This window comes from Heterocephalus glaber, unplaced genomic scaffold (genome assembly GCF_053883595.1).
Source record: "Heterocephalus glaber isolate CG9 unplaced genomic scaffold, H.glaber_assembly_v1.0 deba00001497, whole genome shotgun sequence".
Classification (NCBI taxonomy): Eukaryota; Metazoa; Chordata; class Mammalia; order Rodentia; family Bathyergidae; genus Heterocephalus; species Heterocephalus glaber.
In genome coordinates, this window is record NW_028258320.1 from 15,274,687 (window position 1) to 15,302,526 (window position 27,840).

The 27,840-nt window shown below is 40.5% G+C and overlaps 1 protein-coding gene across 3 annotated transcripts; it reads right to left on the reverse strand.

The window, feature by feature from the left end:
* Positions 1-27,578, reverse strand: Oit3 (oncoprotein induced transcript 3). Of its 3 annotated transcripts, none has more exons than XM_004846254.4 (9): positions 27,389-27,576; positions 23,860-24,234; positions 22,911-23,018; positions 13,714-13,836; positions 9,697-9,819; positions 8,434-8,594; positions 6,914-7,329; positions 2,333-2,432; positions 1-946 (listed from the first exon to the last, which is right to left on the reverse strand). In XM_004846254.4, exons 1-9 carry the CDS (start codon positions 27,447-27,449, stop codon positions 773-775), a joined length of 1,641 nt encoding a protein of 546 aa, XP_004846311.1. In that variant the 5' UTR covers positions 27,450-27,576; the 3' UTR covers positions 1-772. The 3 variants fall into 3 exon arrangements, with proteins under 3 accessions (XP_004846311.1, XP_087041544.1, XP_087041545.1); XM_087185418.1 differs by having other exon boundaries at positions 583-946; positions 9,748-9,819; positions 27,389-27,578; XM_087185419.1 differs by lacking the exon at positions 9,697-9,819 and having other exon boundaries at positions 583-946; positions 27,389-27,578.
* Positions 27,579-27,840: the final 262 nt, after the last annotated feature.

Genomic DNA, 27,840 nt, shown 5'->3' on the forward strand with positions numbered 1-27,840 from the left:
TGGTTTATGAAATTTATTTCAATAAAATTTATTAAGCACTAACAAGTATGGTATAATTTTGTACCTTTGTCTGTCTTACTGATTTGAAGGCATAGAATGCCTATTTAGAGGGCATACAGTACCAAACTTTAATTTTGCTAATAGTTTAGTCATTAAACCACTTAAATGCATTTGATTAATTTATTAATATTTATTAAGTGAAAATATTTCACCTAAGGCAATAAAAACATCCAAAAATATTATGCAAGAGAAAAAAATCAAAAGACATTTCCTTATTATACATTGTTTAATTGATAAACTTCCAAATCCCCTATAACTATTCTGTGTTTGAATTAAAATTTTAAGGCATGATTATTATTTACATATCTAGGGATCATTAAGTAGTTAAGTTATAATTTTAGTAAGTATTTATTTTTTGAGATATTATAATATTATAACCAGTTTCTGATTTGGGTGGTCCTACTGCATCATACACAAGGTGTTTAGTTGTAGGAAAGGACTGAGGAGGTAGGGCAAGCTTCCTCTGTGGACAGCTTAGTTTTCCACATTAGGAAGCTGAAGGCGCACTCAGACCACATCGGACAGCACAGCTGTGACCTGTGCTGTGACTTGTACCAGCCTGTGGACCAGGAGCAGTGAGGGGTTCTGGGAGTTTGTCTAAACTCGAAGTACATGGCCTAAAGAAGCCAGGTGTCCAGGAGGTCCTCTGAGGTGTCCTTAGAGGGTATGGCAGAAGTTCCAGAGAGGACAGCAGACTGAAGTGTGTGGGGAGCTAGTGTTCCCAGTTGATGCTGATTGGGCCACCCGTCAGTATCTGGCTCTGCAGACCAGCAGTGTCCTCTCCTTCTCCGGCCGCACGACGCACTCGCCGGTGACAACCCTGGGCGCAGCGGGAACTCGTGTCCAGCATTCCACAGACAAGAACGCGGCAGTGCAGAAAAACCTCCTGAAAAGATGTGAGGACCCTCAGCAAGGACAGCAGTAAAAGCTGCCGCTGTGGGCACCAGTGGAAGCCATGCACCTTGCACATGGTTCACAGACTTTATTTCAATCCTAACAGCAACACTCAGAGGCAGGTGTTACCATCCCCATGTTACAGAAGAGTACACTGAGGTGCAGAGTGAAAAAGGAACCAGCCTGATCCACACATCAGTAATGTGGAAAGTTGGAATTGCAGTCACCCACAGCCATAACTTCTGCACTGAGCCGGGATGGGACAAAAGAGACCTTTGTGAAGCAATGTCTCACATTAACATCTTTGTCCTTCAAAGCAAGGTCTGTGAGGAACCATTTACAGCCACTGCTTAATGGAGGAGGGAAAGCAGGGTCAGCCATCATCTTTACCAGTCATTCTGGAATAATGATACTGCTGGAAAGGCATGAACACACAGGCTTGAATCTCCTTTTCTTTAAATGTTTCAACCACTCTAATAACAACAAACACTTCCACCTGTCACTCAATACCCTTATCTATGTAAATATGTGGATTTTTAAATGTAGCATACCCAGTATGCATATAAGTTGTTTTGACAAAATTTTTACAGTCTGCTCTCCACACATTTATCCTTTTAATAAATGCTTACTATTGCATTAAATTAATATATGGTAGCTCGTTAGCTCTGTTTGAGTTTTTTTTCCCCTTAAAACAATGCTCTATGAACATGGTCAACAAACTATTGTTTTGTTTTTGAGAAACTATTATGATTGAAATTTTTAGATAAGAGAATATGATTTAATGGTTATTATTGCATATTATCAGATAACTTTCTAGAAAATGTACCAATTTATACCACCACTGTATACTTATACCCTTGCAAGTGTTATAATTTAGAAGTTCTATAAATTTAGAATGTATATAGTAGTGTCCTATAATTGGAATTTTAAGTACTTTTTTCTTTATATTTTTGGTATGGGGGGGTTGAACTCAGGACCTTGCACTTGCCAGGCAGGTGCTGTGCCACCAACCTAAATCCCCAGCTTAAGTACTATTTTCACTTACCATTTCACTCTTTGTCTTTTCTGTGAATTTCTTGTGCATGTCTTTTACTATGTAACTGACCACACACTGGCTTCATCCATACCTGACCACATAGGTTCTACATTATGATCCAGTAATATTCTCTTGAACAAGAACAGTTATTTTGTGGGAAGCGGGGGCAGTTGTGACATGTATGAAGGTGTTAAGCTTTTCAATGGCCAGCTGAACTGTATTATTCCTAGGGGTCACACAGATCCCAACCATGGGGTCTCACAAGGTCACCTGACCAAAGGAAGGGACATCAAGAAGGAAGGCTCAGGTCTGGGCTTTAGGAGGTAAAGATGTTCAGCTCACCTTGTGGTCTTTGCCTACAAACTTGAAGACAGGAACCTGGAAGTGCTTTGCTAGGTGATCCCGAGATGAGTACTGCTTCACTGAGTCATCTGAAACGCAGCTGAAAGTAGGACAGGTTGCATGTAAGACTTGATCATTTCCACAGAGATGGAAAAACAACCCGGTCCAACATATTTGGCCAGAGGAGAGGTAAATGGGGTGGAGTGGGCTGGGCTGTCCACCAGATTTTTGAGAAAAAGCAAATGAAATTCCCTCTTAGTGAAGATATTGTTTGACATAGCCCTCCTCACAAGTACGCCTGCCTGTCATGTGTTTCACTAGAGCAACATTAACAACATACGTTTCAAAGAAAACTTTGGCTGGTAAGGCTCTTCTCATTTGTAACATATTGCAGGGATTCTGACTTTGTGTAGTTTATTATTGGTTTGAGGAGGTGTTTCTTAAATTTAACAAGTATATACCAGACACCTAAGAGACACCAACCAATGAGCAGGTGCAAAAGGGAACAGACCACAACCTGTGCATCAAATTGCTGGATACACATCTTAGTTTCTTAAGGAACAAGTAGGTCTATGGGGGGGCAGTCATTTACCTGAAATTGTATTCATTCCTCTTTTCCCAAATGGAATGGCAGCTGCAATTTGACAGGACTTGGGGTTCAATCTCTGGTCTACTGCTTGCAGTGTAACTTCTAGGTTTGCCTCAGGGATAGCTGGGGAGAAGATGTCACTGAGGCTTCCTGCCGAAACCATGGTTTTAAATATTGAGGAAGATTTTCCCCAGAAAGGCCCAGGATGACTCTTGTGTTAGTTATCCCAATCAAATCATAAAGAGATCTTTTTCCAGGGCGGGGATTTAACTCAGTGGTTCCGCTGCCTGCCTTGCAAGCGCGAGGTCCTGAGTTCGATCCGCAGTACCAAAAAAAAAAAAAAAGAAAAAAAGAAATCTTTTTCCCCTGGACATAGTTGCTTTTTAAAAAATTATTTATTTATTTATTTATTTATTTATTTATTTATTTTCTGGTAGTAGGACTGAACTCAGGATGTTGTGCTTGCCAGGCAGGCATGGCGGCACTAAGCTACATCCGGGCCCCCATAGTTGCTTTTTAATGGGCATCTAACAGTTTGTCTACTGGGCCAGGAAAAGTGTGAGGTCAGATACAAAAGCCTCTGAAATGAGTTCTTGCTCCACATGCTAATGTACCGCTTTTCAGTTCATCGCTGTCACTTGGGTGCTGCTGAAACATCAATAAAGTTGTTTCAAAAGACAGCATCTCGACATGTATTACCATTAGCATCTTATTCCACTGAACTGGAAAGGATCTGAGCAGATGATATGGCTTCTGCTATGTCCTATATTTACTTACTCAATTTGATTATTCTGAGGTAAAATCAATTTATAGCTTTCTATTATGTTTTATAATAAAGATCAGTTGCACACCTAATCTGTACAGGAGTCTCTGCTGGGTGCCTCAGAGGGGATAAAGATGAGTAATATTTGGGTTTTGGATGTAGTTCAATGGTAGAGCTCTTTCCTACCTGTAGAAGAGCCCGGGTTCAATCCCCAGCAACACACACACACACACACACACACACACACACACACAAATGTGGTTTACAATACACACAGAGTAATATGGCCTATGATAGTCTAGTACCTATGATAACAATACTAACACTTAATATTTAAAAGGTACTTTTCATCTAAATGTCTCAGCAATTTCAGTTTGTTTGCCTAAAAATACTATTATTCTTCTTTGAAAGAGAAAATGAGACAGAAAGGGTTCTTACAAGGTAATGCATAACAGGGCAAATTTTGACTCTTGACTTGGCATTTGCTGTCATTAGATAATGTTAGTTCTCACAATTCCAGGTTTGTGTGTTAAAAGCAAATAGCAAGGCCAGGGATTTGGCTCAGTGGTTCTGCCACCTGCCTTGCAAGCATAAAGTCCCAAGTTTGATCCCCAATACATAAAAAAAAAAGCAAATAGCAGTGGTATACGAGAGTCCACAGTAATTATTTATCAAAATGTTCCTCAGTACTTGACTTTAGAACCCAATGTTTCTTTTTCTGAGAATTCACTTTTTTGTTATATTTTACTTAGGCTAGAATTAAGCTATTTTGCATTCTCAGAGAGTATACCAACTAAAATCTGAGGGGAGTAGATCAGGTATGTTCAACATCTAGGAGAAACCAGCTTGAAATAAACTTAAGCTGAAGACAATGAATACTTTTAAAAGTGAATAATCAAAAAATGTTAAATATAAGTAAATATATCATACTTAGTTTCGTTTTGTGGCTGAGCTCCAAATTACTATTCTGAATATTCTTTCAGGGATTTGCTGAGTGAATATTTAATGGCCTCTTCTCTCTGCTAGGCCTTGAGGAGGAAGGAGGCCTCTAGTTCATCATCTGACAGATCTGGGACAGCTTCACTGAGGAAGTAAATGACACTGAATTCCAAAGGGCCAGAAAGAATCAGACAGGAAAAAAGATTTCAGGCAGAGGAAATAGTACAGGACACGTCAAGAGGCTGTAAGGAGCCAGGCTGAGTTGCCAGCAATTCCCTCTGGCTGGAGCGGAAAACGGGGGAGGCCGAGGGCCCAGTTCCCTCCTGTGCATAAACTCTCATCCTCTTTGCCCACACTGCTGCACTTTTCCATTCTTGCCTGCACTTTTTTTCTCTTACAGCACATAGATATTTCTCTTTTGTATGTGCTAAGGGCTAGATGAATGAACAATGCAGCTTCTCATAACCAGGTAAAACAAACAGTCCTTTGTTGAGAGTCTGAACAATAAATACAGAAGAAAATTTCACAGGCATTATTGAGATTTTAGGTCACTCATTTCCAGTAAGTGAGTTATGATTATATCCTTCTTAAAATTAAATGTGAGCCAGGCATGGTGGCGCACAGCTGTGATCCCAGCACTCGGAAGGCTCAGGCAGGAGGATTGCCTCAAGTTTGAAGCCAGCCGAGGCTACATATGAGTTCAAGGTCAGCCTGAAGTACATAGCAAAACCCTCTCTCAAAAAGCAAAAACCAAAAACCAAAAAAACAACAAAAAAGGATAACCAACTTACTGGGGATCACTTCAGAACGGCACGAAAGCCAAGGGGCTATGCTGCCCTGTATAACAGACCCCTGTAACGGCCACCCCAAACCGCTCAGGACCAGACTTTCCTCTCGGTGCAAATGAGCTGAGGAGGCTGCAGGACTCTGGGTCCAGATGCACCTCTGGAAAACAGCTGCCATTCCCACTAGAAGTAGGAAGGAGCCACTAAAGGGTCTCAGCAGGTGTCAAAGTCACATTTCCTTCTGAGTGGCTCCTGACAGCTGAGGTCTGACAGGTGGGCACAGGAGGTTGTTTTTGTTGTCCAGGGCCAGAATTATAATAGGTCTGGAATTGAGAGGAAAGGGTTGGGCACTGCTATTTTTTAAAAAGCTGATCCTGATGTGCATCCCACACTGAAAACTCAGTGTACGAGATTGACAGCAGCAGGCGAAGGCAGCTGTGGGGAGAGACAAGAGGTAAAAGCAAACCAGAGACTTCTAGGAGCCCACAGACCAACTGGCCAAGAGCTGAGCCCGGGGTTCAGGTCTGCGCTTTGGACCATGGCTCTGTGTATGAAGCTGCAGTCCTGCCCCTACCTGAGCCTTGCCCACCTCCATTCAGAACAAGAAGGCACACATGAGAGTATTTTGGCGTTTGCATGTATTTCCCTGGGAATGGCTGTGAGCACTGTTAGGTGTTCAGTGCTCCCTGAACCCAACCTGCAAACCTCATCCGGGGCCCCTTAGAGGATATCGTGGAAACCTCTGTGCTTTTCTTCTCCTAAAATCTGCCAAGTATTTTTTCTCTCTCCTTCACTACCAAACTTCTTAAAAGAGGGGTCTACACTTGCCACTTCACTTCCTCCTCCCCACACATTCTCAGCCCCCCAACAAGGCTGAGCTCCACCTGGCAAGCACACACACCCTGCCCTCTCTGAGCAGCCCCCCATCCCACAGTTCCAACTATACAGGGGCTCATTCTCTGTCCTTTACGCCAGTCCTCACCTATTCCTGAGCCTGAGCTGCATTTCCAACTGCCCACTGACCTTCACTTGCTAGATGTCCTGCAGGTATCTAAAAAATGTAATATTAAGTTGGTGCAGGCCTGTAATCCCAGCACTCTGGGAGGCTGAAGCAGGATGATTGTAAGTTTGAACCTGGGCAATTTAGCCAATTAGCAAGACCCTGTCTCTAGAAAAGGGGATGAGATGTAGCTCAGTGAGAAGTTCCCGAGTTCAGTCCCCAGTAGCACCAGAACAAAACACAAAAACAAAAACACCTATTTTGTATGATCAGATTCAATATTTTCACCTTAAATCTGCTTTTCTACATCTGCCTTTCATCTAGGGTAATGGAGCCAGTTAGTCACCAGAGCTGTATACCTTGGAGTCGTTTTAACTCCCCTCCTCCTCCTCCATCCTTTACCTCCAGAGCATTAAGGGCCCCTGAGCTAACGAGCAGGTGGGGCGCAGGGCTAGGAAAGACCACATGATGTACGGGCTGAGGGTGCGGCTCCAGCGGGCATTACCCGTCCCGGATGAGGTAGTACTTCAGGATCTCGTCGATCTTGGAGGTGGGGGTGGCGAAGCAGCTCTCCACCAGGCTTTCCAGGCCGCTCACGTGCACCAGGGGCTCGATGCCGAAGTAAAGGGAGTCGCGGAGCTTGAGGCTGGGCAGTGCTTCCCGGTAGGGCTCCTCGAACTCGTCGTCCTTGAAGATCTCCAGCGTGAAGGGGAAGACGCCGTGATTGCGGCTCATGATTTCCAGCGGGGAGTTCCGGAGGCTGGGTACGTAGCCTTCTGAGATGGTGTACAGGCGCGGGAACTCACAGGTCACCGGGATCAGCAGCTCGCTGGTCCGGATGATGATGTCCCCGCTGCTCCCCGGGGTCTGCTTGGGGAGACCTGTCACGAGGTTGCTGGCCACGATCTTGTCATTCACCACCTGAGCCAGGCCAGGACAGGAGAGGAAGCGAGTTTATTTCTGCAGAATTTTTTCCCCAAATCTGTTTACATCGAAAACTGTTTTTTTTTTTTTAATTGCTCTCCTCTGTTAGCAAAATGCCCTGTTAGAGGTTTACAATCTGCTTCTCAGTCACTGCACACATCCCTTTGGAGCACTGCTTGTAAAACCTCGTCTAGGCAGAATCAGCAAATTCCAAGCTCTGGTGTTTTAGAAAAGGACAGCATCGATGTGGTGTTTTTCAGGAGTCTCAGAGCTGCTTAACCCCACTGCACTGTGACCCTATGCTGACCTCAGCCACACCCGGAAGCTCAGCGCTACAGTAATGCAGGTTACTCTCAGCCTTGCCTCCGGCCCAGTCTGCTCTGCATGCACCAGCCTTACAGGGACTCTCCACTGGATTAGCCAGAAACAATCCACAGAACTTGCCTAAAGTGTTCCCCAGATAAAAGGCCCTTTCTTTTCCTCTCTCCTTGGGTAAGCCACACGCACACTTCCATCCCAATCCAAGTCCCGCTTGTCTCTTACTGGACTCCAAGAGGCCTTGTCATCTGTGTCACCGTTAATGCCTGTTGTCTTTTATGTGTTGTCATCTCAGTACAGCTGTGTAAGTGGCCAACAGGCAGGAGTCTCAGTTCATCTTCCCCTCAGACTGCAGCACATGCTGTGTGCAGATTTTTGGATGAAAGGAGAAACCTTTGACCTCAACCTGGTTCAATACTAGAACTTATTCACTACATCCCAAATGAACCATCATCTCAATTTAATCACTTTCTTCCAATAACAGAACAGGCAAGTGGCCAGTGTCCCAGTACCCCTGGTGCTGATTCGGGCAGGGAAATGTCTGGGCATATGGGAGAGAGGTGGCTGGCTGAGAACAGGGTAGCAGAACCCTCCTGCAGTGCAGCCCCATGACAGATTCTCAGTAACAAATTTGTTAAACGAGTGACATCAGATGTTGGAAGCTCACTTCTTTCATGTGGAAATATCCCATCTATGACACAAGCCACACTGCAGATCTCTGCCAGCTGCCTCCCAAGTGACTGGGTCCTGGTCATTCCCCAAGGATCCCCAGGAGCAACCTACATCGACCACGGTGCCACATGTCTTGAGGGAGAAGAGGAGGTTGACGTGGGTGCCATTGGACACTCCTCGGCAAGAGGTGTTGGTCAGGAAGAGCTCTAGGCCACCAACCAGCTCCCTGGGGACACTCACTTCAATGGCGTTCGACTTGCACACCACAGGGACTGCAGGAAAGGGGCTACTGTTAGAACTGGAAACTGGATGGGGAGGAAGAGTCAGGAAGGCTTCTGGGGGAAACGATCTCTCCTTCCCACAGCCTATGCTTTTTGTTCTATTCTTTAGGAAATCAATGATATTCAAAACAAGTTAGTGAAATAAGACCAGGATTCCTAACTTCCAAGATGGTGGTCAAATAATGCTCCTCAAATACATTGTTCCTTGAAATAGGAAATACGGTGTTCAAGTTTCAATTCAACAAACATTTGTTTATAAACATTTGTTTATGGCTAGCATAACTTGAAGAAGTGAAACACCCAGAGGATTAATTTTTTAGCACCAGTGCAATTTATTGGCAATGCAGAAAAAGTATTGCTTTGATACTGGTTTAAATGACATAATGGTACTGCCTTGATTTTACTGTTAATTATGGCCCCATAAAACAGGGGTAATAAACAGTGTTACTGCACTCGGGGAGGGCTTCCAAACTGTCCTTGCACTGCTCAGTAAACCATAAACTCTGACTATAAAACCCACTTTAACTTAATATAAAAAAGATCGCTTTTCCTTATTATTCCCATGCTCACTTCTCCAGACTACAGATACCTCAAAGGGAGTACTTATGGGTGCAGTATGTGAGGCTATATCACAACTACGAGTTCGTAAAAATAAGAAATAAGTGCTTGTTAAATATTTTCTGGATGAGCGAATTAATATTCTGGATACTAGGGACTAGATTTCCAGAAAATAGTTCTCAGTGTGTGGTGGATGGGAGAAGAATCCATTCCCCAGGGCTTCAACTTAGTTTCAATCCTTTTTATCTGTTAGAAAAGAGAACTAAATCAATGTCTTCTACTTCCAAATGGAGTCATACTGTGAGCCATCAGAATTTGAGAAAAATCAAAGGTAAACACCAAAGGAAAGAGAGCTCTTGGAAAATCTTTTCTTAAAGAACTCTGAATGATTCCCAGGTGATGTCCTAGGGACATCAAAGAGTTGTTGTTGCTCAAAGAGTTGTTGTTCTGGAAGATGAGAATCTGAGACACCTGGTGGGTAGAGGGCAGGAGGATGCATAAAGCAGAGCAGAGGTCAAGCCTTTCTGCATACTACCTTGGCAAGTGTGGTTGTCATCAGCTAGCACCAAACCCCGGGGACACTCACACTGGTAGCCCTTCTCCGACCCAAGGCAAGAGTGGCTGCAGCCACCATTGCTATTGTGGCATCCTTCGATGTCTGCAGGAGAAACCAACAGAAGAAGGAATCATCCATCTCGCAACCCTTTCCCCCTCGGAATCTTGGCACTTAATATCAGGGTTTATGTTTGACCTGTAGCAGCATCACTGTAGTCTAACCCAGTATGAGATGTGTACACTAGCCCACAAGTTGTTTGCTGAATGCTATAGCTACAGAGAGTAATCTTCCAATCTCCACAGCTCTATCCACCTAAGCTGCCCAGGCATTTTGTAGAACGTCCTCCAGTTTGGTTTTGCCTGATGTTTTTTCTCATGGTTGAACTGGGATTATGGGTTTTTCAGGAGTAAGACCCAAAAGTCATTAATTGCTACAACACTTAATGCACCCAATTAGAAATTATTATTGATGAAAAGGAAATGAAAGAGTGTAAATTCAACTGGATCAGCTGGATGCATCAGAGTTGCAGCCAATTGGCTGGATCATGGACCCTCTGTTGAATCGCTAGGATCAAGAGCTTTGGGGAAAAAGGGTCTTAGACTGACAGCAGTCAGTTGTTTTTTTTATAAAAATGGCCTAGGGCAGTGGTGGCCAAACCTATGGCATGATTTTTTTTTTCTTTTAGGACAAAAGATGTTAATGTATGAGTTATTTTTTCTAAGCTACAGGTTTAATTGCAGTGTTGACACTTTGCTATAAAAAAAGTGGGTTTTGGGTTGCAGTTTGGGCACTCATCTCTAAAAGGTTTGCCATCACTGGCCTAGGGACTGGGGAAGAAGCTCAGTGGTAGCATGCTTGCCTGGAATGCTCAACACCTTGAGTTTGATCCTCTATAAAGGGGATAAAAGGCCAATATACTGAAAGTCATTCATCCAAACTCTTGGTGGTATTTTATCTTATGAGGTTTTTTTTAAGTTTCCTCCTTTTGTTTTTTTTGTTTGTTTGCTTTTTGGTACCGGGGATCGAACTTGGGTCCTTGCACTTGCGAGGCAGGCAGCCGAACCACTGAGCTAAATCCCCAGCCCAACTTTCCTCTTTTTAATGTTTGTATTTTCAAAATGCATAGTCAAATGGACAAAAAGGAAAATATTCAATTGAAAATTGAAGAAGCTACCATGTGACTTGAAGCCTAGCAGAGGAAAAATAACCAGGAACCTGGGCATTATCTTCTAGGTCAGGGGTTGTCAAACTCTAACCTGATACGTGTTATTTCAGGTAGTTTTCTTGGGACACAGCCATGTACACGTGTTTACCTATTTCTATGGCTACTTTCTCACTGCATGGGCAGAGCTGAATATTTTTATTGATTCTGTATGGTCCACAGAGTCTAAATATTTATTACCTGGCCATTAAAGAAATTTGCTGATCTCTATTCTAGGGTATACTTGGAAGGAAATGTTTCAGATCATCTGAGATGCTTAGGGAACTATGTAAGCTGATTTTCAGGTATTAGATATAACTCTATCAGTTCAATGATAGTAAGGAAAGAAAAATAGTTCTTTGGAACATCAGTAAATTAATAGGATAAATAAATTTTTTGTGAAACATATAGAGAATAAAATTGCAATGAATTAATCTTTGCAAAACTTTAAAGACATTAGCTGTCACTGTTTATGGAATTTAGAAATGGATGAAATTATATGCAACAGTGTGGAAGAAAGCGTAAATACGCTGTAAGATGCTAAAATCAACATTAATAGGAAATTTGTTTTCTAAAAAGTAACTTCTTTTTTGTGGTAGTGCTGGGAATTAAAACCAGGGCCTCAGACATGCTAGGTAAGTGCTCTGCCACTAAGCTATACCTCTGGCTCCCAAAATGAACTTTCTTAAGCCATTTTATTTCTCTGAATTATAATAATTCCAATCTTTGCAAGATGAAGGAATTACCCTAAATGTTCTCTCAGAATATTTCTAGGTCTAAAAATGCAGAGCAATAAAAAACTTGAAAATCTAAATTGCCTTAAGGGATTTAAGTCTTTCAGGAGGATATACCAAAATGTGTAGGTTGGGCATATCTGGCAAGGGGAATTTTGGGTCATTTTAATTATCTTAATTTTACTCCTCTGTATTTTTCCTATACTTTCATAATAAAATATAAAAATTGATTTAAAATTAATTTATTTTTTAAAGAAGATATAATTATTCAATAGCCCCAGTGAAGAAATAAATATATTTAGACTATCAATAAAATTTAAGGATTACTAATAGAAATATCAATCCTAAAGTATAACTCATATATAATTTTTATCTTTTGCTAAAATATTTTTCATTTATGGTGATTAGGTTTTAAGATTATAGAAGATTGACTGTAATAGTTCCAATAAAGTACTCATGAATGTTCCTCATGGACCATTTCATTAATATTCAAATATGCAAAATTTATTACATAAAATAATTAAAATTTAAGAATGATTCAGGACATTACCCTTATTCAACAAAATTTAAAATGTCTTTTTATAAAGGACAGGAGTTTCATATTCTAGTAATGTTCCCTTAGCAATACAAACTTTGTTGTATGGAATAAACTGTGGGCACTAGCCACAATTTTTCCTTTTGGAGTAGTATTATATTATTTTGAATATTATGAGAATAAAATTAAATCTTATAAGTAGTACTATAGCGCTATGAATCCCCAAATCCAATTATCCTGCAGGACAAATCATACATCTGCTGTAAATAACAATAATTAAGCTGTTTCTCCATGTCACATTTTCTATTAAGTGTCATGAGAATTCAGACTGATGAAAGCAGAAGTGATGACATTTCAGCTGCGATAACTTACAAAAGTAAATGTGTCTTAGGGAAGGGACAGTATTTAAGTTTCATGTAATAATAGATTATTGAAATGTCACATAGTATCCTATAAATATGTACAATTATTGTCAATTAAAAATTAAAATAAAATAATAGATAATTTTAATTTCAATTATGTGATATACATTAGGGTTTCTTTTTGTTACTTAATCATATAAAATATACCTACATCTTTGCTATTAAGAATAATTCATTTTATTTATCCTTTAAAAACGTATTTATCGCTAGTAAATACAAAGCATACAATAAGCATCGTAGGTGGAGCTTGTTAAAAACTCAAGCTCTAGGGCCTCCTCCCAGCCTACAGAAGCAGAATCTCAGGAGAGGGACCTGGCAGGGGCTAGGTGCAAAGGCCTCAGTGATTCTCATCAGCAGGGAAGGTGGAGAAACAGTGTAAACCATTGGCTATGCTACTGCCTGTATTATTTTGCTATTCCAGGTGTGCTGCTTAGACTAGCAGCATAAGTGTCAACTATACATTACGTAGAAATACAATTTCTTAACCTCATCCCAGACTTACTGAATCAGAATCTGTGCTTGAACAGGACCCTACATGATCCAGGCATGGTGGTGCAAGCCTGTAATCACAGCACTGGAGGAAGTGGAAGCAGGAGGATCAAGTTCAAGCCCAGTCTGGGCAATTTAGCAAGACCCTGTCTCAAACCTATAGAGAGAGAGGCAAGGAAGAGGAAGGGAAGAGAAGAGACAGGAAGGGGAGGGGAGGAAGGGAAGGAAAGGGAAGGGAAGGGAAGGGAAGGGAAGGGAAGGGAAGGGAAGGAAGGGCTGGAAATGTAGCTCAATGTGAAGGACCTGGGTTCAATCCTGAGTACCATTAAAAAAAAAAAAAAGATTCACAAGCACACTTGAGTTTGAAAAACATGTAATAGTCTAATTTCCCCTAAAAGAATATGGGTTTCTGCCTCTTGTAAAATTCCTTCCTGTTGAATCTTGGAGATAAAATCAACAGTGACTTCTATTCACAATGACAATGAGCCTCTTTTGTCATTTCTTTCCACCGCCTGCTGCTCTCCCCTAACACCTAGGCTCTTTCCTGAATGGCAAAGAATAAGCTGATGGTTTCCTCCGGGCTCTGGGTCTGGGCCCCTTCTTGACCCCACTTACCTTCACAAGTCTTGCCATCGCTTCTCAGCACACGGCCGACCCCACACTCACAGCGATAGGAGTTTTTCAGGTTTATGCAGAGCTCACTGCAGCCACCGTTGTTTTGCTCACATTCATTTTCATCTGTAGAAGAGAAACCACACTGTTGCTACATCTTGTCCCAAGCCCTGAGCAGAATCTTCACATCTTCTCAGAATCTGCTGGACATGTTGCATGCCCTACTCCCCACTGTGGTCCAGCATCAGCACTTCTAGGACCTCTTATCCCCAGCCAAGTCTTTTGTCATCAGCCCTCTGCTGTGTGCAGGGCACCTAATTACTTGCCCAATTCCCTAATTCCCTCCCCTTTTAAGGGCAAAAGCATGAGGAAATGAAGTGCCTTTTGTGTCCTGGATATATCTACTTATTTGTGTTGGCAACTCTCGCTTTTTTTCAAGGAGTTTCTGAAAAGCTGCTAAATAAACACAAAGTTATAAATTAAATTGTGCTCTAAATCATGAAAGGAGCTGACAGTGCAGAAGGAGATATCTGATAAAGTATTTTGTAAGTCTTCTGTTACAATATGAACTGCCCTCAAGACCTATTTTAAAAATTGGAACAGGGCCAGGGATTTAGCTCAGTGGTTCCACTGCCTGCCTCGCAAACACAAGTCCTGAGTTCGATCTCCGGTACAAAACAGAAAAAAAAAAAAATTGAAACAGTCGGATCGGTGATTTAGCTCAGTGGCATAGTGCCTGCTTTGGAAGCGCAAGGTCCTGAGTTCAATCCCCAGTACTGGAAAGAAAAAAAAAAAGGAACAATTTAACACTGTATTTAAGTAGTAGTTGCTAAACTTTTAAAGAATCTGATGAAAGATATGGACTCTTGCCATCAAAAAATGCACACTTGGCAATAAATATCTACCCACTTCCTTCCACAGACAAAGAAGGGGAGGGTTGGGTGCTAAACTCATCAAGGCTCCCAGGGATAGCAGACCTGGATACAAGACATAAGCCAGGGACTGGAGTTTTAAACATCCATAAGGTGGCAGTAGGTGTGACCTTGGACCAGGGAGAGGAGATAGCTGGGCCTGAAGCCCTGCTTAAGTCCACAACCCCTGCAGAGGAATCCCCTTGCTATGATTTGGACATGGTTTAAGTGTGTCCCCAAAGTTTCGTGTGCTGGAAGCTGATCCCTGGTATGGTGATGTCAAGATGTGGTAGGACCTTAAAGAGGTGGGCCCTAGTGGGAAGTTATTATGTCATCAGTGGCACTGCCCTTCAAAAAGATAAACATAGAGTTTTTGTGGGGCCCCACAGGGTCTCCCCCCAGTAGGTCTTGGGCTTCCTGTGGTATCTTTTGCTCACTCACGCTCCTGTCATGAGACCATCCATCCTGAGGCCTTCCCTCAGCAGAGTAGGTGCCAGTAACATGCCTTTGAACCTCTGGAACTGTGAACTAAATGTTTTAAACCTCTTTTCTTGACAAGTTACCAAGCCTCTGGTAACTTTCATTATAGTAACAGAAAATGGACTGATATACCTCTTAATCAGATTGAGAGTATCAAAATTTTGCCAGGTAGACCAGGAAAGCAATAAGGACACTCTCTGCCTGAGGCTGTAGGAGAGAGAAAAGCCTTTGTAAACAATGGAAACCCTAAACCAGGACCCTGTCATGGTTGAAGAATGGATTTATACTTCCCACCTGGTGAGGGAATCTTTGAAGCTGAGACGCTGTTATAAAATTTGACCTCAACTAGTATACCTTGGTGATATCTGACAAAAGTATTTGAAAAACTGCTCTGCAACAAAACTTCTTCAAACCAGGTGATAAGAGCAGAGAGCCAGAGGAAAACAATTACAACAGAAGATGGATTGTAGAAAACACTACAAATGATCTACCACGAGACAGTATAGGAAGCTAACAGGAGTCTTTGAACCAGAGTTGATAGAATAATTCAGAAGTTTATAATACAAATACATAAAAATTAACTGAAAGATAAAAGAAAGGATATACCAAAATGGCAAAAAGAAAGTATATACCAAAATAAGCATAGAACAAGACAAGATGGAACAGAAAGCAAATAAATATAGAAATTGTAGAGGTGAAAAATATGGTCAATAAGACTAGAATATTAAAAAAAGACTAGAATATGAATTGAGCCCCTTCTTTCCTTCCCTCAATAGGGTGCCTATAAAGTGATGGTCAGTGGCTGCAGCCTTTTTGAATGTGAATTGGGCTACACTTTCTCCTGCTCCTTGGAGTCCTCCATTCCAACCCTGGACTACTTTCCTTGAGAATGATTTTTTTCTAATGTGAGGGAGAAATCAATTTCTACTTATTTAGGACATTATTATTTGGGATTGATTGGTATTTACAATCAGTTTAGATATTCTATGCACCAGCAATCCCATTCTTTTTTTTTTTTTGGTACCGGGGATCGAACTCGGGTCCTTGTGCTTGCACAGCAGGCAGCGAAACCACTGAGCTAATCCCATTCTTATAGATACACAACAGAGAAAATCTCATACATGGAATAAACTATCATTTCTATGTTAATTTTAAGAATATGCAGGACAATGTTATATAATGCTATTATGAGTACAAACATAATGATTACCCTTGGAGGGTGGGAGAGGAAAATGAGATGCAGAGTGATGACTTGACCTGCAAAATTTATTTAAACAAAAAAGAAAGCAAAATTTAATTGTAGTTAAATCTGGGTATGTTTGTGTGTATTATATTGTATTTTTTCTTTTTATTTCTTTTTTTTTTTTTGGTACTGGAGATCAAACTCAGGACCTTGTGTTTACAAGGCAGGTGCTGGAACCACTGCGCTAAATCCCCGGCCCTATATTATTTTTTATACTATTCCTTCTGTCTGAAAAATTGCATAATTTAAAATAAGTATTTTAAATTGTTACATTTATTTATTTATTTACTTATTTTTTGGTACCAGGGATCAAACTCAGGTCCTTGCACTTGTGGGGCAGGGGTTGGCACCACTGGGCTAAATCCCCAGACCTAAAATTGTTATATTTAAATGAAAACTAAGGCAGAGAAAGAAATGAAACAGCCTGGAATGTTAACCTTGGCTCCCAGGGAGGGGGAACCTGTCTTCTCTGACATGAGAGAACTGAGTGCTAGGTCAATTACACTGCACCTTCCCCTCCTCAAATTAATGGAAGTGGTCAGATATTGAGACAGAGGCAAAGGCCTATTTTTAGCCATGCCAAGAGTGCATCACTAGAAAGCACACACTAACTAAAGATATCTCCATACTAACAACAAAGTCTTTCAACTATAATTGACCCTCAAACACAACCCTCCCCCCAAAAAAGAAAAGAAACATGAGAAAACAGGCAACAAAATGTACCCCCAAACTCCCACTTTCCCTGAAGCTAATCTATTGATGGGGAGGAAATGCAAAGCTAAACAACTGACTTATAGGAAGTGATAAGAGGGGACAAGAAAACCCAGGTCAATAAGGTGTATGGTGAACTCAAAGATAATATAACTAAACAGATAATGGACTTAATAAACAAAATGATCACTGAGCTTTATCACTGAAGACAGTAATAAAAAGCTAGCTGAGCTAAACAAAAGAATACAAAACACAAATGACCAGTTTAGCAAAGACTTAAACTCCATGAAAATGTACCAAACAGAAATCCAAGAGATAAAAATTCTATTGGGCAGTAAAAGTGACCAAATGTGAGGCAAGAGTGTCAGAACTAGAAAATAGGGATGATGCAGGTGACCACATACTCAGATACCTTATAAACAACAAGAGATCATGGAAAATGGACCCAACACCTGCTAGATGTTGCAAAGAAAACTAAGATTATGGGAATTAGTGAAAAATTGGAAGACAGTGTGAAGGGCATTAAAAAAAAAAACTGCTTACAGAAATAATAGAAGAAAACTTTCCAAGTACAGGAAAAGAATTTAACATACAGATAAGCAAGGCATATAGAACTCAAAATAGCCACAATTAGAAAAGAACTTTTCGGGCCGGGGATTTAGCTCAGTGGTTTCTCTGCCTGCTCCGCAAGTGCAAGGACCCGAGTTCGATCCCTGGTACCAAAAAAAAAAAGAAAAGAACTTTTCCATATAACATCATTGTAAAAGTCCCAGAAGTCCAACATGAGGGTAGAATCTTAAAAGATGTTAGAGGAAAGCAACAAACAACTTATAACAGTAAACCCATTAGAGTTACAGTAGACTTCTCAACATAAACCTTAAAGTCCAGGAGAGCTTGAAGTGAAGTGCTTCAAGCCCTAAAAGAAAACAACTTTCAAACCAGACCAATGTATCCTGAAAAACTATCTTTCAAAATTTATGGAGAAATAAAGTCTTTCTGTGACAAAGAGCACCTTAAGAAATTCATGACCACCAAACCAGCACTCCAAAAAATTTTCAAGGATACCCTAGAAAGAGACAATGAAGCCAACAATGCCAAAAGGTCTACTGGAATAAATATATCAGGTAGGAGGAGCAGTTAAGAAGAAAGGGAAACAAAAAGGTATCAGGAATAGGAAAAACAATGTAATGACAGGAACAAGTTAATATCTCTCAGTAATAACTCTCAATGGTCTCAACTCCCCAATCCAATGACACAAATTGGCAGACTAGATTAAGAAACAAAATCCAATGGGATGCTGTATACATGAAACACATTTAATCCCAAAAAATCCATAGGCTAAAATCAAAGGATGGAAAACAATATTCCAAAGGAAAAGGGACCCTGAAGACAAGGAGGAGTAGCTACCCTATTTTCAGACAAAATGGACTTCAAGCCAAAACTGATCAGAAGGACAAAGAAAGTCACTACATATTGGTTAAAGGAACAATTCAACAGGAAGAGATAACAACTGTAAATATATATGCACCAAACACCAGTGCACCCAACTTCATAAAACAAACACTACTGGACACAAAAGAGCATATAAACATCAACACAATTATAGTGGGGGAGCTTAATACCACACTATCACAAATAGATCAACCAGATTAAAAAATCAGAGTTGAAACATCTTTGAACAAATGGATTTAATAGATATCTACAGAGTGTCCTACCCAATAATCACAGAATACATATTTTTCTCAGCAGCACATGGAAATTTCTCACAAACAGACCACATACAGCCCATAAAGTATGCTTAAATAAATACAAAAAATTGAAATTATCTCATAGAAATTACCAGATCATAGTGCACTGAAAATAGAAATCAATGGGAAAAGAAACCACAGAAATTACGCAAACTCGTGTATATTAAACAATACATTCTTGAAAAGTCAATTGTTCACAGAACCTATGGGACACAATAAAAGCAGCCCTAAGAGGGAAGTTTATAGTTGTGAATACCCGCATCAGAAAAAAAGAACAAGTTCAAATAAATAACCCAATGATGAACTTCAAGGTCCCACAAAAACAAGAACAATCCAAATCCAAAGGTAGTACAAGGAAGGAAATTATAAAGGTCAGAGGAGAAATGAATGAAATTGAGACCAAAAAAAAAAAAAGAATACAAAGAATCAATGAATCGAAGAACTGGTTCTTTAAAAGAATAAACAAAATAGACAAACCCATAGGTAGTCTTACCAAAAAAAGGAAGAAAGAGACACAAAATCAATGCAATTAGAAATGAAAAAGGCAAAGTTACAATTGACATGACTGAAATTCAGAAGCTTATAGTAACTACTTTGAAAACTTGTACTCTAATAAATTTGATACTCCAGAAGAATTGGATAGATTCCTACATATGTATAAAATTACCAAAACTGAGCTAAGAAAATGTAAATCCAATAACAGACAATGAAATTGAAGCAGTAATTTTTAAAAAACCTACCAACTAAGAAAAACTTAGGATCTGATGGATTCGCCACTGACTTGTGCAAAAACTTCAGGGAAGATCTAATGGTAATATTCCTCAAACTCTTTAATAAAATTGAAAAGGAAGGAGTACTCCGAAAGTCATTTTTGGAAGATAGCATTACCTTGATTCCAAAACCAGACAAGACTCAACTGAAAAAGAAAACTACAGGCCAATCTCTTTAGTGAACATAGATGCAAAGATCTTCAACAAGATACTGGCAAAAGAATGCAACAAATTATTAAAAAGATTATACATCATTATCAAGTAGGATTTATCCTAGGGATGCAAGGACAGTTCAACATACGGAAATCAATAAATGTGATACATCACATAAGCAGAAGCTAGGACAAAAATCACATGATCATCTTAATAGATGCAGAAAAAGCCTTTGACAAAATCCAACATCTGTTTATAATAAAAAATAAACACTGAAGGAAATAGGTATACAAGGTTGTTATCTCAATCTGATAAAAGCCATTTATGACAAATCTACTGCCAGTATCATATTAAATGGGGAAAAACTCAAAGCTTTTCCTCTAAAATCAGGAACAAGACAAAGATGTCCACTATCACCACTACTGTTCAATATAGTACTCAAAACTTTAGAACAATCAGGCAACAGAAAGAAATAAAAAGGACACATAGAGGAAAGGAAGAAGTCAGACTATCCTTATTCACAGAAGACACGATCCTTTACATAGAAGACAAAAAATTCCACCAAGACTCCTAGAACTAATAAATTCAGCAAGGTAGCAGGATAAAAAAGCAACACCAAAAATCAATAGTGTTCCTATACACCAATGATGAACCAACTGAGAAAGAAATTAGAAAAAGACCATTTACAGTAGTTTCAAGAAAAATTAAATACTTAGGAATTAATCTAACAAAGGAAATGAAAGGCCTCTACAATAAAAACTATAGTACTATGAAAAAAGGAGATTGAAGAGAACATCAGAAAATAGAAAGATATCCCTTGTTCCTGGAGAGGCAGAACTACTGTTGTCAAAATGGCCACACTTCCAAAGCTCCTATCTAGATTTAATGCAATCCCAATCAAAATACCAACAGAACTAGAAAAAACAATCCTAAAATTCATATGGAACCAGAAGAGACCCAGAATAGCCAAAGTAATTTTGGGTAACAAGAACAAAGCAGGAAGCATCACTATCCCAGATTTCAAGTTATATTGCAAAGCTACAGTAATAAAAACAGCATGGTACTGGCATAAAAACAGACATGTGGCTCAGTGGGACAGAACAGAGGATGAAGAAACAACCTTAGGCACATTTGGCCATCTGATCTTTGACAGAGGGTCCAAAAACATACCCTGGAGGAAACAAATGCTGCTGGGAAAACTGGCTATCCAGATGCAAAAGATTGAATCTAGACCTGTATCTCTCTCCATGTACTATATTAAAATAAAAATGAATCAAAGATCTGAATTTAAAACAGAAGCATTAATCTACTGATGGATAAAATAGGTAAAACTCTTGAAGACATAGGCACGGGCAAGGATTTTCTGAACAGAACGCCAATTGCACAAGAAATAACATCAAGAAGCAACGAATGGGATTGTATCAAATTAAAAAGCTTCTGCACACCAAAGGAAACAATCAACAGAGTGAAGAGACATCCTACAGAATGTGAAAAAGATTTTGCCAGCTATTCCTTGGACACAAGGTGAATATCTAGAATATACACAGAACTCAAAAAAATTCAACCCCCCAAATAAAAGACCCAATTAAAAAATGGGCAACCGAAATGAATAGGCACTTCTCAGAAGAAGTACAAATGGCCAATAAATACATGAAAAAACGTTCAGCATCTCTGGCCATTAGAGAAATGCAAATTAAAATAACACTGAGATTCCATCTTACTCTAGTAAGAATAGCAATTATCAAGAAGTCAAATAATAAATGCTGGAGAGATTAAGCAAAAAACTGAAACTAGAAATTCCATTTGACCCAGCTATTTCCCTTCTAAGTATCTTCCTGAAAGAGTTCAAGACATCAGATTATAGTAATACATGCGTATCTATGTCTATAGCAGTACAACTCATAATAGCTAAGTCTTGGAAGCAGCTTATATGTCCATCAACAGTTGAATGGATAAAGAAGATGTAGTATTTATATATAGCAGAATACTACTCAGCTATAAAGGATAAATTTGAGTCATTTGTAGGAAAATAGATGTACCTTGAGACAATAATGTTAAGTGAAATAAATCAGACACACAAGCTGAAATATCACATGGTTTCTCTTATTTGAGAAACTCAAAGTATAGATAAAAGAGCAATGTAAGAGACAGAAAATGAGAAACGGGGAGACAAAGCTTTTGCAAATGGGAAAGGGACCAAGAGGTAGATGGAGGGGGGGGAGGAAATGGGAAGGGGAAGTAAAAAGCATCAAGATGTGTTACACTCATATACCAATTTGTCACAAGGAATGTAATAATGATGCACTTCAAACATACACTAATAAAAATTAAAAATTAATAAAATAATTTGGGATGGAAAAAATAAATGAAAACTAAATAAAAACTAAAATTGACACATGCATAAAACAAAAGTCTGCTTGGAATTTCAGATGATTCATGATCTCTGTGAAGGACATGCACCCCAGATAGGAACTTGAGGTTTTGATAGGCAAAGATGACCAAGATAAATTAAGGAAAAGATGTATATAATATGCTACCTTTGATGTAAAAAGAAAAACAAACACATATTTGTGTTTTAATGTCTGCCTGAAGAAATCCTGGAGGCAGTAATAAGAAATAATATGAGGCTTTGGAACGTGGTTTGAAATGAAGTTATAGCACATTTGAATTAGGATGCCAGACTGTCATCAGAAATATTTGATCTAGGGCCAGAGATGTAGCTCAATGGTGCTGTGTCTGCCTGGCAAGTGCAAGGTCCTGAGTTCGATCCTTGGTACCAAAACCAAAACCCAAACCAAAACAACAACAAAGAAATATTTGATCTATATTTGCAATTAGTAAGCACAGATAAAATTTAGTTACTCAAGTTGTCCCACACATTTTTGATTTTTTCAATAATTGAGTCAAGAATCAGTTTTGAAATTAAACATCAGATCTTTGGTCACACTAGGCGTGCCTCAGGCACTCCATAGCCACCTGGCTACTACGGCAGACAGCACGGCTCTGGACTCCCCCTCATCACATCATAAATTCGGCTTGAGCTTTAGCCGTGAACTGAAAAGTTAAACACCTTGCAAGCATTCAGAGGTACAAACTGGGACAATGGCAGAGCTCTGAGGCAGGAAGATTTTGATCTGTCCCTTTGGCCCTAACAGCCCATGTCTACCTCCTGATGACTTCTTACCAAAGCACGTCTGCCCATCAGGGCCCAGCACAGTTCCTGGAGAGCACGTGCACTGGCTGGTGTGCAAGCAGCCACTGTGGCAGTCCTCATCGCAGATGTCATAAAAATCTACAGAGAGATGAAGATATATCTTTATCTTTGAGATATGAGGGCCAGAGGACTCTCACTCTTGAATCTCATGAGTGCGGTCATGGGGTGTGAGATCCCAGCTACCATCAGGAAAATTTTCATAGTTCAGAGTTTACATCACCCAAGAAAAACAGATAAACTGCTTGAGGGGCATCTTCATTAAACCATTAAATCAGTGGTTCCACCTTCACATCCACAGGGTTTCTGCAAATCTCACTGAACATGAGCTATACAGGAATGTGATAACTATGTACTGCAACTATGCACTAATAAAAAAATGGGCAAGGCCTAGGGATTTAGCTCAGTGGTACTGCACCTACCTTACAAGCGCAAGGTCATGAGTTCGATTCCCAGTACTCCCCCCCCACCCCGCCCCCCACCCCCAAATCCAAAACCAAAAACATGGGCAATAGACTAAGTAAGAGTACTCTTCTATGTACTCTTAAAGTGCATACCGGGGCTGGGGATGCATCTCAGTGGTAGAACACTTGTCTAGTGTGTGCAAGTGTTCTTCTATACTCAGAAAGGCTGGAAAACCACTATTTAGCTAAACTAAATCAACATTTCATTTTCTAATGCTTTGTTTGAATGGAATAAAAACAACAACAAAAATAACTGATCCAGTTACATTTTCCTTTCATTTTCTATTTCTTCAGGAATTTTTCAGAAAGTCTGAGAATAGATTTCAGAAATCACAACCTGGAGGTATTGTTGGCCCCCAACCAAATCAATGTTGTTCAGACTTTGAGACGCCACTGCCACTGTCACTAGGTTTCACACGGTACTGTCCAGCTGTGGACTTGGGGAGGAAGATACTCACGGCCGCAGTAGACATGGAAGCAGACGCTGGGCTTGGTCAGACTATACACGTAGTAGCCTCCCGGGCAAGCCTTGACCTCCACCGTGGTGTTCCACAGGCAGCAGTTCCCCTTGAAGCTGGCACAGGCCTGGCGCTGCACAATGCCATCGCCTTCTAGGGGTTGGCTGCCATTGAGCCAGATGGGTGCATGGGTTCCACAGTGGTTTTCTGGTATGCAGAAGGTGGGCATGGCGTCCCCCGCCATGCCCGTGAAGCGGTACCACTCCCCATCCACATGGTTATCACACAGAGGCGTACCTTGAGACTCATCAAATTGGTGGTCAGTGTTCCTCCAGGGCTCATTCAAGCTGATGTAAGCAGAACAAGGATCTAGGGCTTGGGACGGAGAGGGTACCTCAGAGACACCTAGTGACCCTTCAGATGACAGCGCCAGCGCCCCAAGTCCACATTCTTGGTCTTGCATTTTGGCTTTTTTGAGGTCTAGAAATTATCTAAAGCCTCCAAAAGTAGTTGTTTAAGATTCCTCTATGTGATTTAAACATTTTTCACCAATCCCCTGTACAGCATTACTTCAAATCTATTTAAGGCTTAGAGTTAGCATCAGATTAGATGTTTTATCCTGGTGTTATCACTGAATAGAAGGGTAACTGTCCAGATAAGGGAGGTTAGGATTCTTCAGGGCAGATCTATTCTGTGTATTGTGTTCACACATACCCGGAGGCTGTCCTTTATGGAAGTCAGTGATTAATGCGCCCAGGGGAAGTTGACTAGTCTTGGGGGGGGGGGGGCTAAATATTAGTGCGAAGAAGCTAAGAACTATAGTTTGGAATAAAAGAAGACTGAAGGAAATATATCAGTCTTCAAAAATCTGAAACAGTCTTATGGAAGAGGAATTAAGTACTCAGTTACAAAAACAACAACAAACCATTAAGGGAAGTTCAACTATGCAGTCATGGGAGAGGCTGTGTCACAGCACAGTTAGCTCCCCATCTTTGGGAGTTAAAAGAAAGAGGATTTGAATGGCTATTTGTAAAGAAGATTATAAACAGAATTCTGCCTCAATGGGAGGTTTAACTTGATAGAAAGTGTAAAACTCATTCCACTGTAAAGAAAAAGGCCTCAGGCCCATGTCAGCTGCTCTAAAATACACATTACACTGGCAAGAAATCACCAGAGGAAATATAACCGTTTGGGACAAGAAATAAGTGGGATGTTGCATTTTTTTGAAAAGTACTTTTTTTTTGGTACCAGGGATTGAACTCGGGTCCTTGTGCTTGCGCAGCAGGCAGGGAAACCACTGAGCTAAATCCCCGGCCCTGCATTTTTTGGGAAATAACAGATTTGCAGAGCTGCAGATGGCAAGAGCTATCTTCTTCAAATGTCCACAGAGGTATGTCCACTGAACCCGGGACCACAGTTTGATGTTCCTAGAGGGGAAGGAATGTCCTTAGCCCCTTTCCCCTCTCAACAGGGAAAAATTCCCTCCACTGCTTTCTGGCTGTGGCTCTCTTGCCAAGCAAATTTCCAGTGCAATTTCACAGGTGATTATAAATTCATAGAAATATTTTGCTCATATCCTGGCTCTAATTTTGTAAAAAATGGTTAGATACTCAACCTTTAATGGCTTCTACAGAAATTCCTATAATGACTATTCCATGATCTATAAAGTTTTTTCTTAAAGTTAACTGTCACTTATTGTGCTATTAAAATTTTACTTCCTCTCTTGTAGGGGATCTGTGGCACGAGGAGAAATTTATCCACCCTCTACTGTAAAATAATGATGTGTACATATTTATATGTTAACCACTCCATATTGTCTAACCTTAAATGCTCTCATCCCATACCATTCCCCCTTAAAATAGTGACTCAGTCCTTTAATAATCTGGCCACTGGTGTTAAATTCTGTTTTCAATCTCAGTGTGGAGTCCGGAGTTTGGTATTATGCATATGGATCCTATATTGCTGATAGATGCTCCTCAATGGGAGGGTTTCTAAAAGAGCCTGTGAGTTGCTCCTGAAGTTGGCATCTAGGGGACCCGGTCTGCCGGCAGCTGCTCTGCCATCCTCTAGGATGCCCACCCTCAAGCTGTGACTCCTGCACCTGTGCACAGCCCCAGTAGGTCAGAGAATACAAGCCAGCATCCCCATCTTTTTGGCCTGACTCGACTCACATTACCCTGGCAGCCATGGTGAGATCAGCAGGAAACTACACCCCTGCTCAGTCTGGAAGCCCTTTCTCCTTGTCCCTCTCTCCCCTCGCCCATTGATTCCCTCTTTCTTACCTCCTCTCCTTTCCAGTACCTCCTCTCCCTCTTCTTCCTTCACTTCTATTGTCTCCCAGACAAGCATTCACCCCAGGCCCCAAAGTTCTCCCTATATTGAGCCGAACATCCTAGAGTGCTGGAGGTTGGATGGGGGAGGCCTGGGAAGGGCCAAGGTCGGAGGACTAATAGGAAGATACTGGCTGGAGGTACTCAAGGGAGTAGAAAGAAGGATTCTGAGCAACTCTTGGTTAACGACTGGCAGCAGATATAGATAATTAAGGATGGTAGCTCAAGCCTATTTAAGGGGACAATTTTGGACTGACAGAAAAGGGTTCCCATGTACTCTGCCCCCGCCTCCCCCCACATATTCATTTTACACACACTGCACACATTACTTAGCTTGACACCTTTGACACAATCAATGCACCATTGCTAATGCATTAACTCAAGACCATAGTTTCATTCACATTTCCTTAGTTTTCACCCACATCATTCCCTGCCCCAGGATCCCACTCAGGATACTACATTACACTTAGCTTTGTCTCCTTAGAGTCTCAAGCCTACTTTGTTAAAGTGCCAGAGTTCCTGCAAAGAAATAAATCAGGGTCAAGCAAATACTGAGCTAAACAAAAGTGCCAGGAGGAATGGTTCCCTCCACCCTGCCTCCTATCCTGTGTTCCAGTTAGAATTTAGGTTCTATTGGAGAAAGAAATGAGTAAGTGAAATTGAAACTTTCTTTGCCTAGTTGGCCAGTTTTGTGCCAAACCAGAGAATGGAGAGAGTTTAAGAGTTATTTGGTGTGAGCAAAAAGTCACACATATTTTCAAAGGTCAAGGCTAAAGTCTGGTTTATCCGTATCTATGCCCCTCATGAGGGCAGAGCTTTCAGACCCTTGAATTTATTTAAACAAAAAATTCTAGCCTCATCTCTAAAACTTAAGATCATCTTTTATTTTTAAATTGAAACTATAAAAGTACCTCAATATAACAAGGTTGGAATTCCTTTTACATGTATGCCAAGAAACATTTAGCTCATGGAAAGATGTTGGATATGGTGGATCCATGGAAATTTTGGATGCCCAGGAAAGAGACTAAATGGAACATGTAACAGAAATTCTCTGAAAATATATTTCCATAGATAATGAGATTTTTCTTACACAATTCTAGAACTGGCATTTGAGACATTGAAATCTATTCTTAACCTGTATGCAGTTGCAAATCACAACAACAAAGTTTTTTGTGTCAAGTTCTTGACACGAGACTCACCCATGGGCGACACGGGGCTGACTATGATGAAGAAGCAGGTGAGCAGCAGGAACTGAGGCATCTTTCAGGACCAACCACCAGAAACAGACTGGAAAATCCTCTTAATATCTGTTTTCCTTTGTCCCTTTTTCAAGAACTTAAAAAAAAAATCTAAGCTCCCATGGAGAAGGACCTTATCAGGACTGGCTGGAGTCTTATCGGAGGAAGAGGATGAGGGGATAAGGTGTCCATTGCTCTGGCCTTGACCTCAGATAGAAGAACTGCTTTACACTGTCAGCAGAGTTATTTTATTGACATTTTTCTTTGGGGGGGAAACCCTCACAATCTTTCATCCTCCTATTGTTTTCTCTGAAGAATTCCTTGCAATGAATCTCCAGTATCTTATCCAGAAGGGAACTCTTAATGAGGGACATCCCCTCACGTCAAAACTTGCTTTGTGACTTTAGGTATTG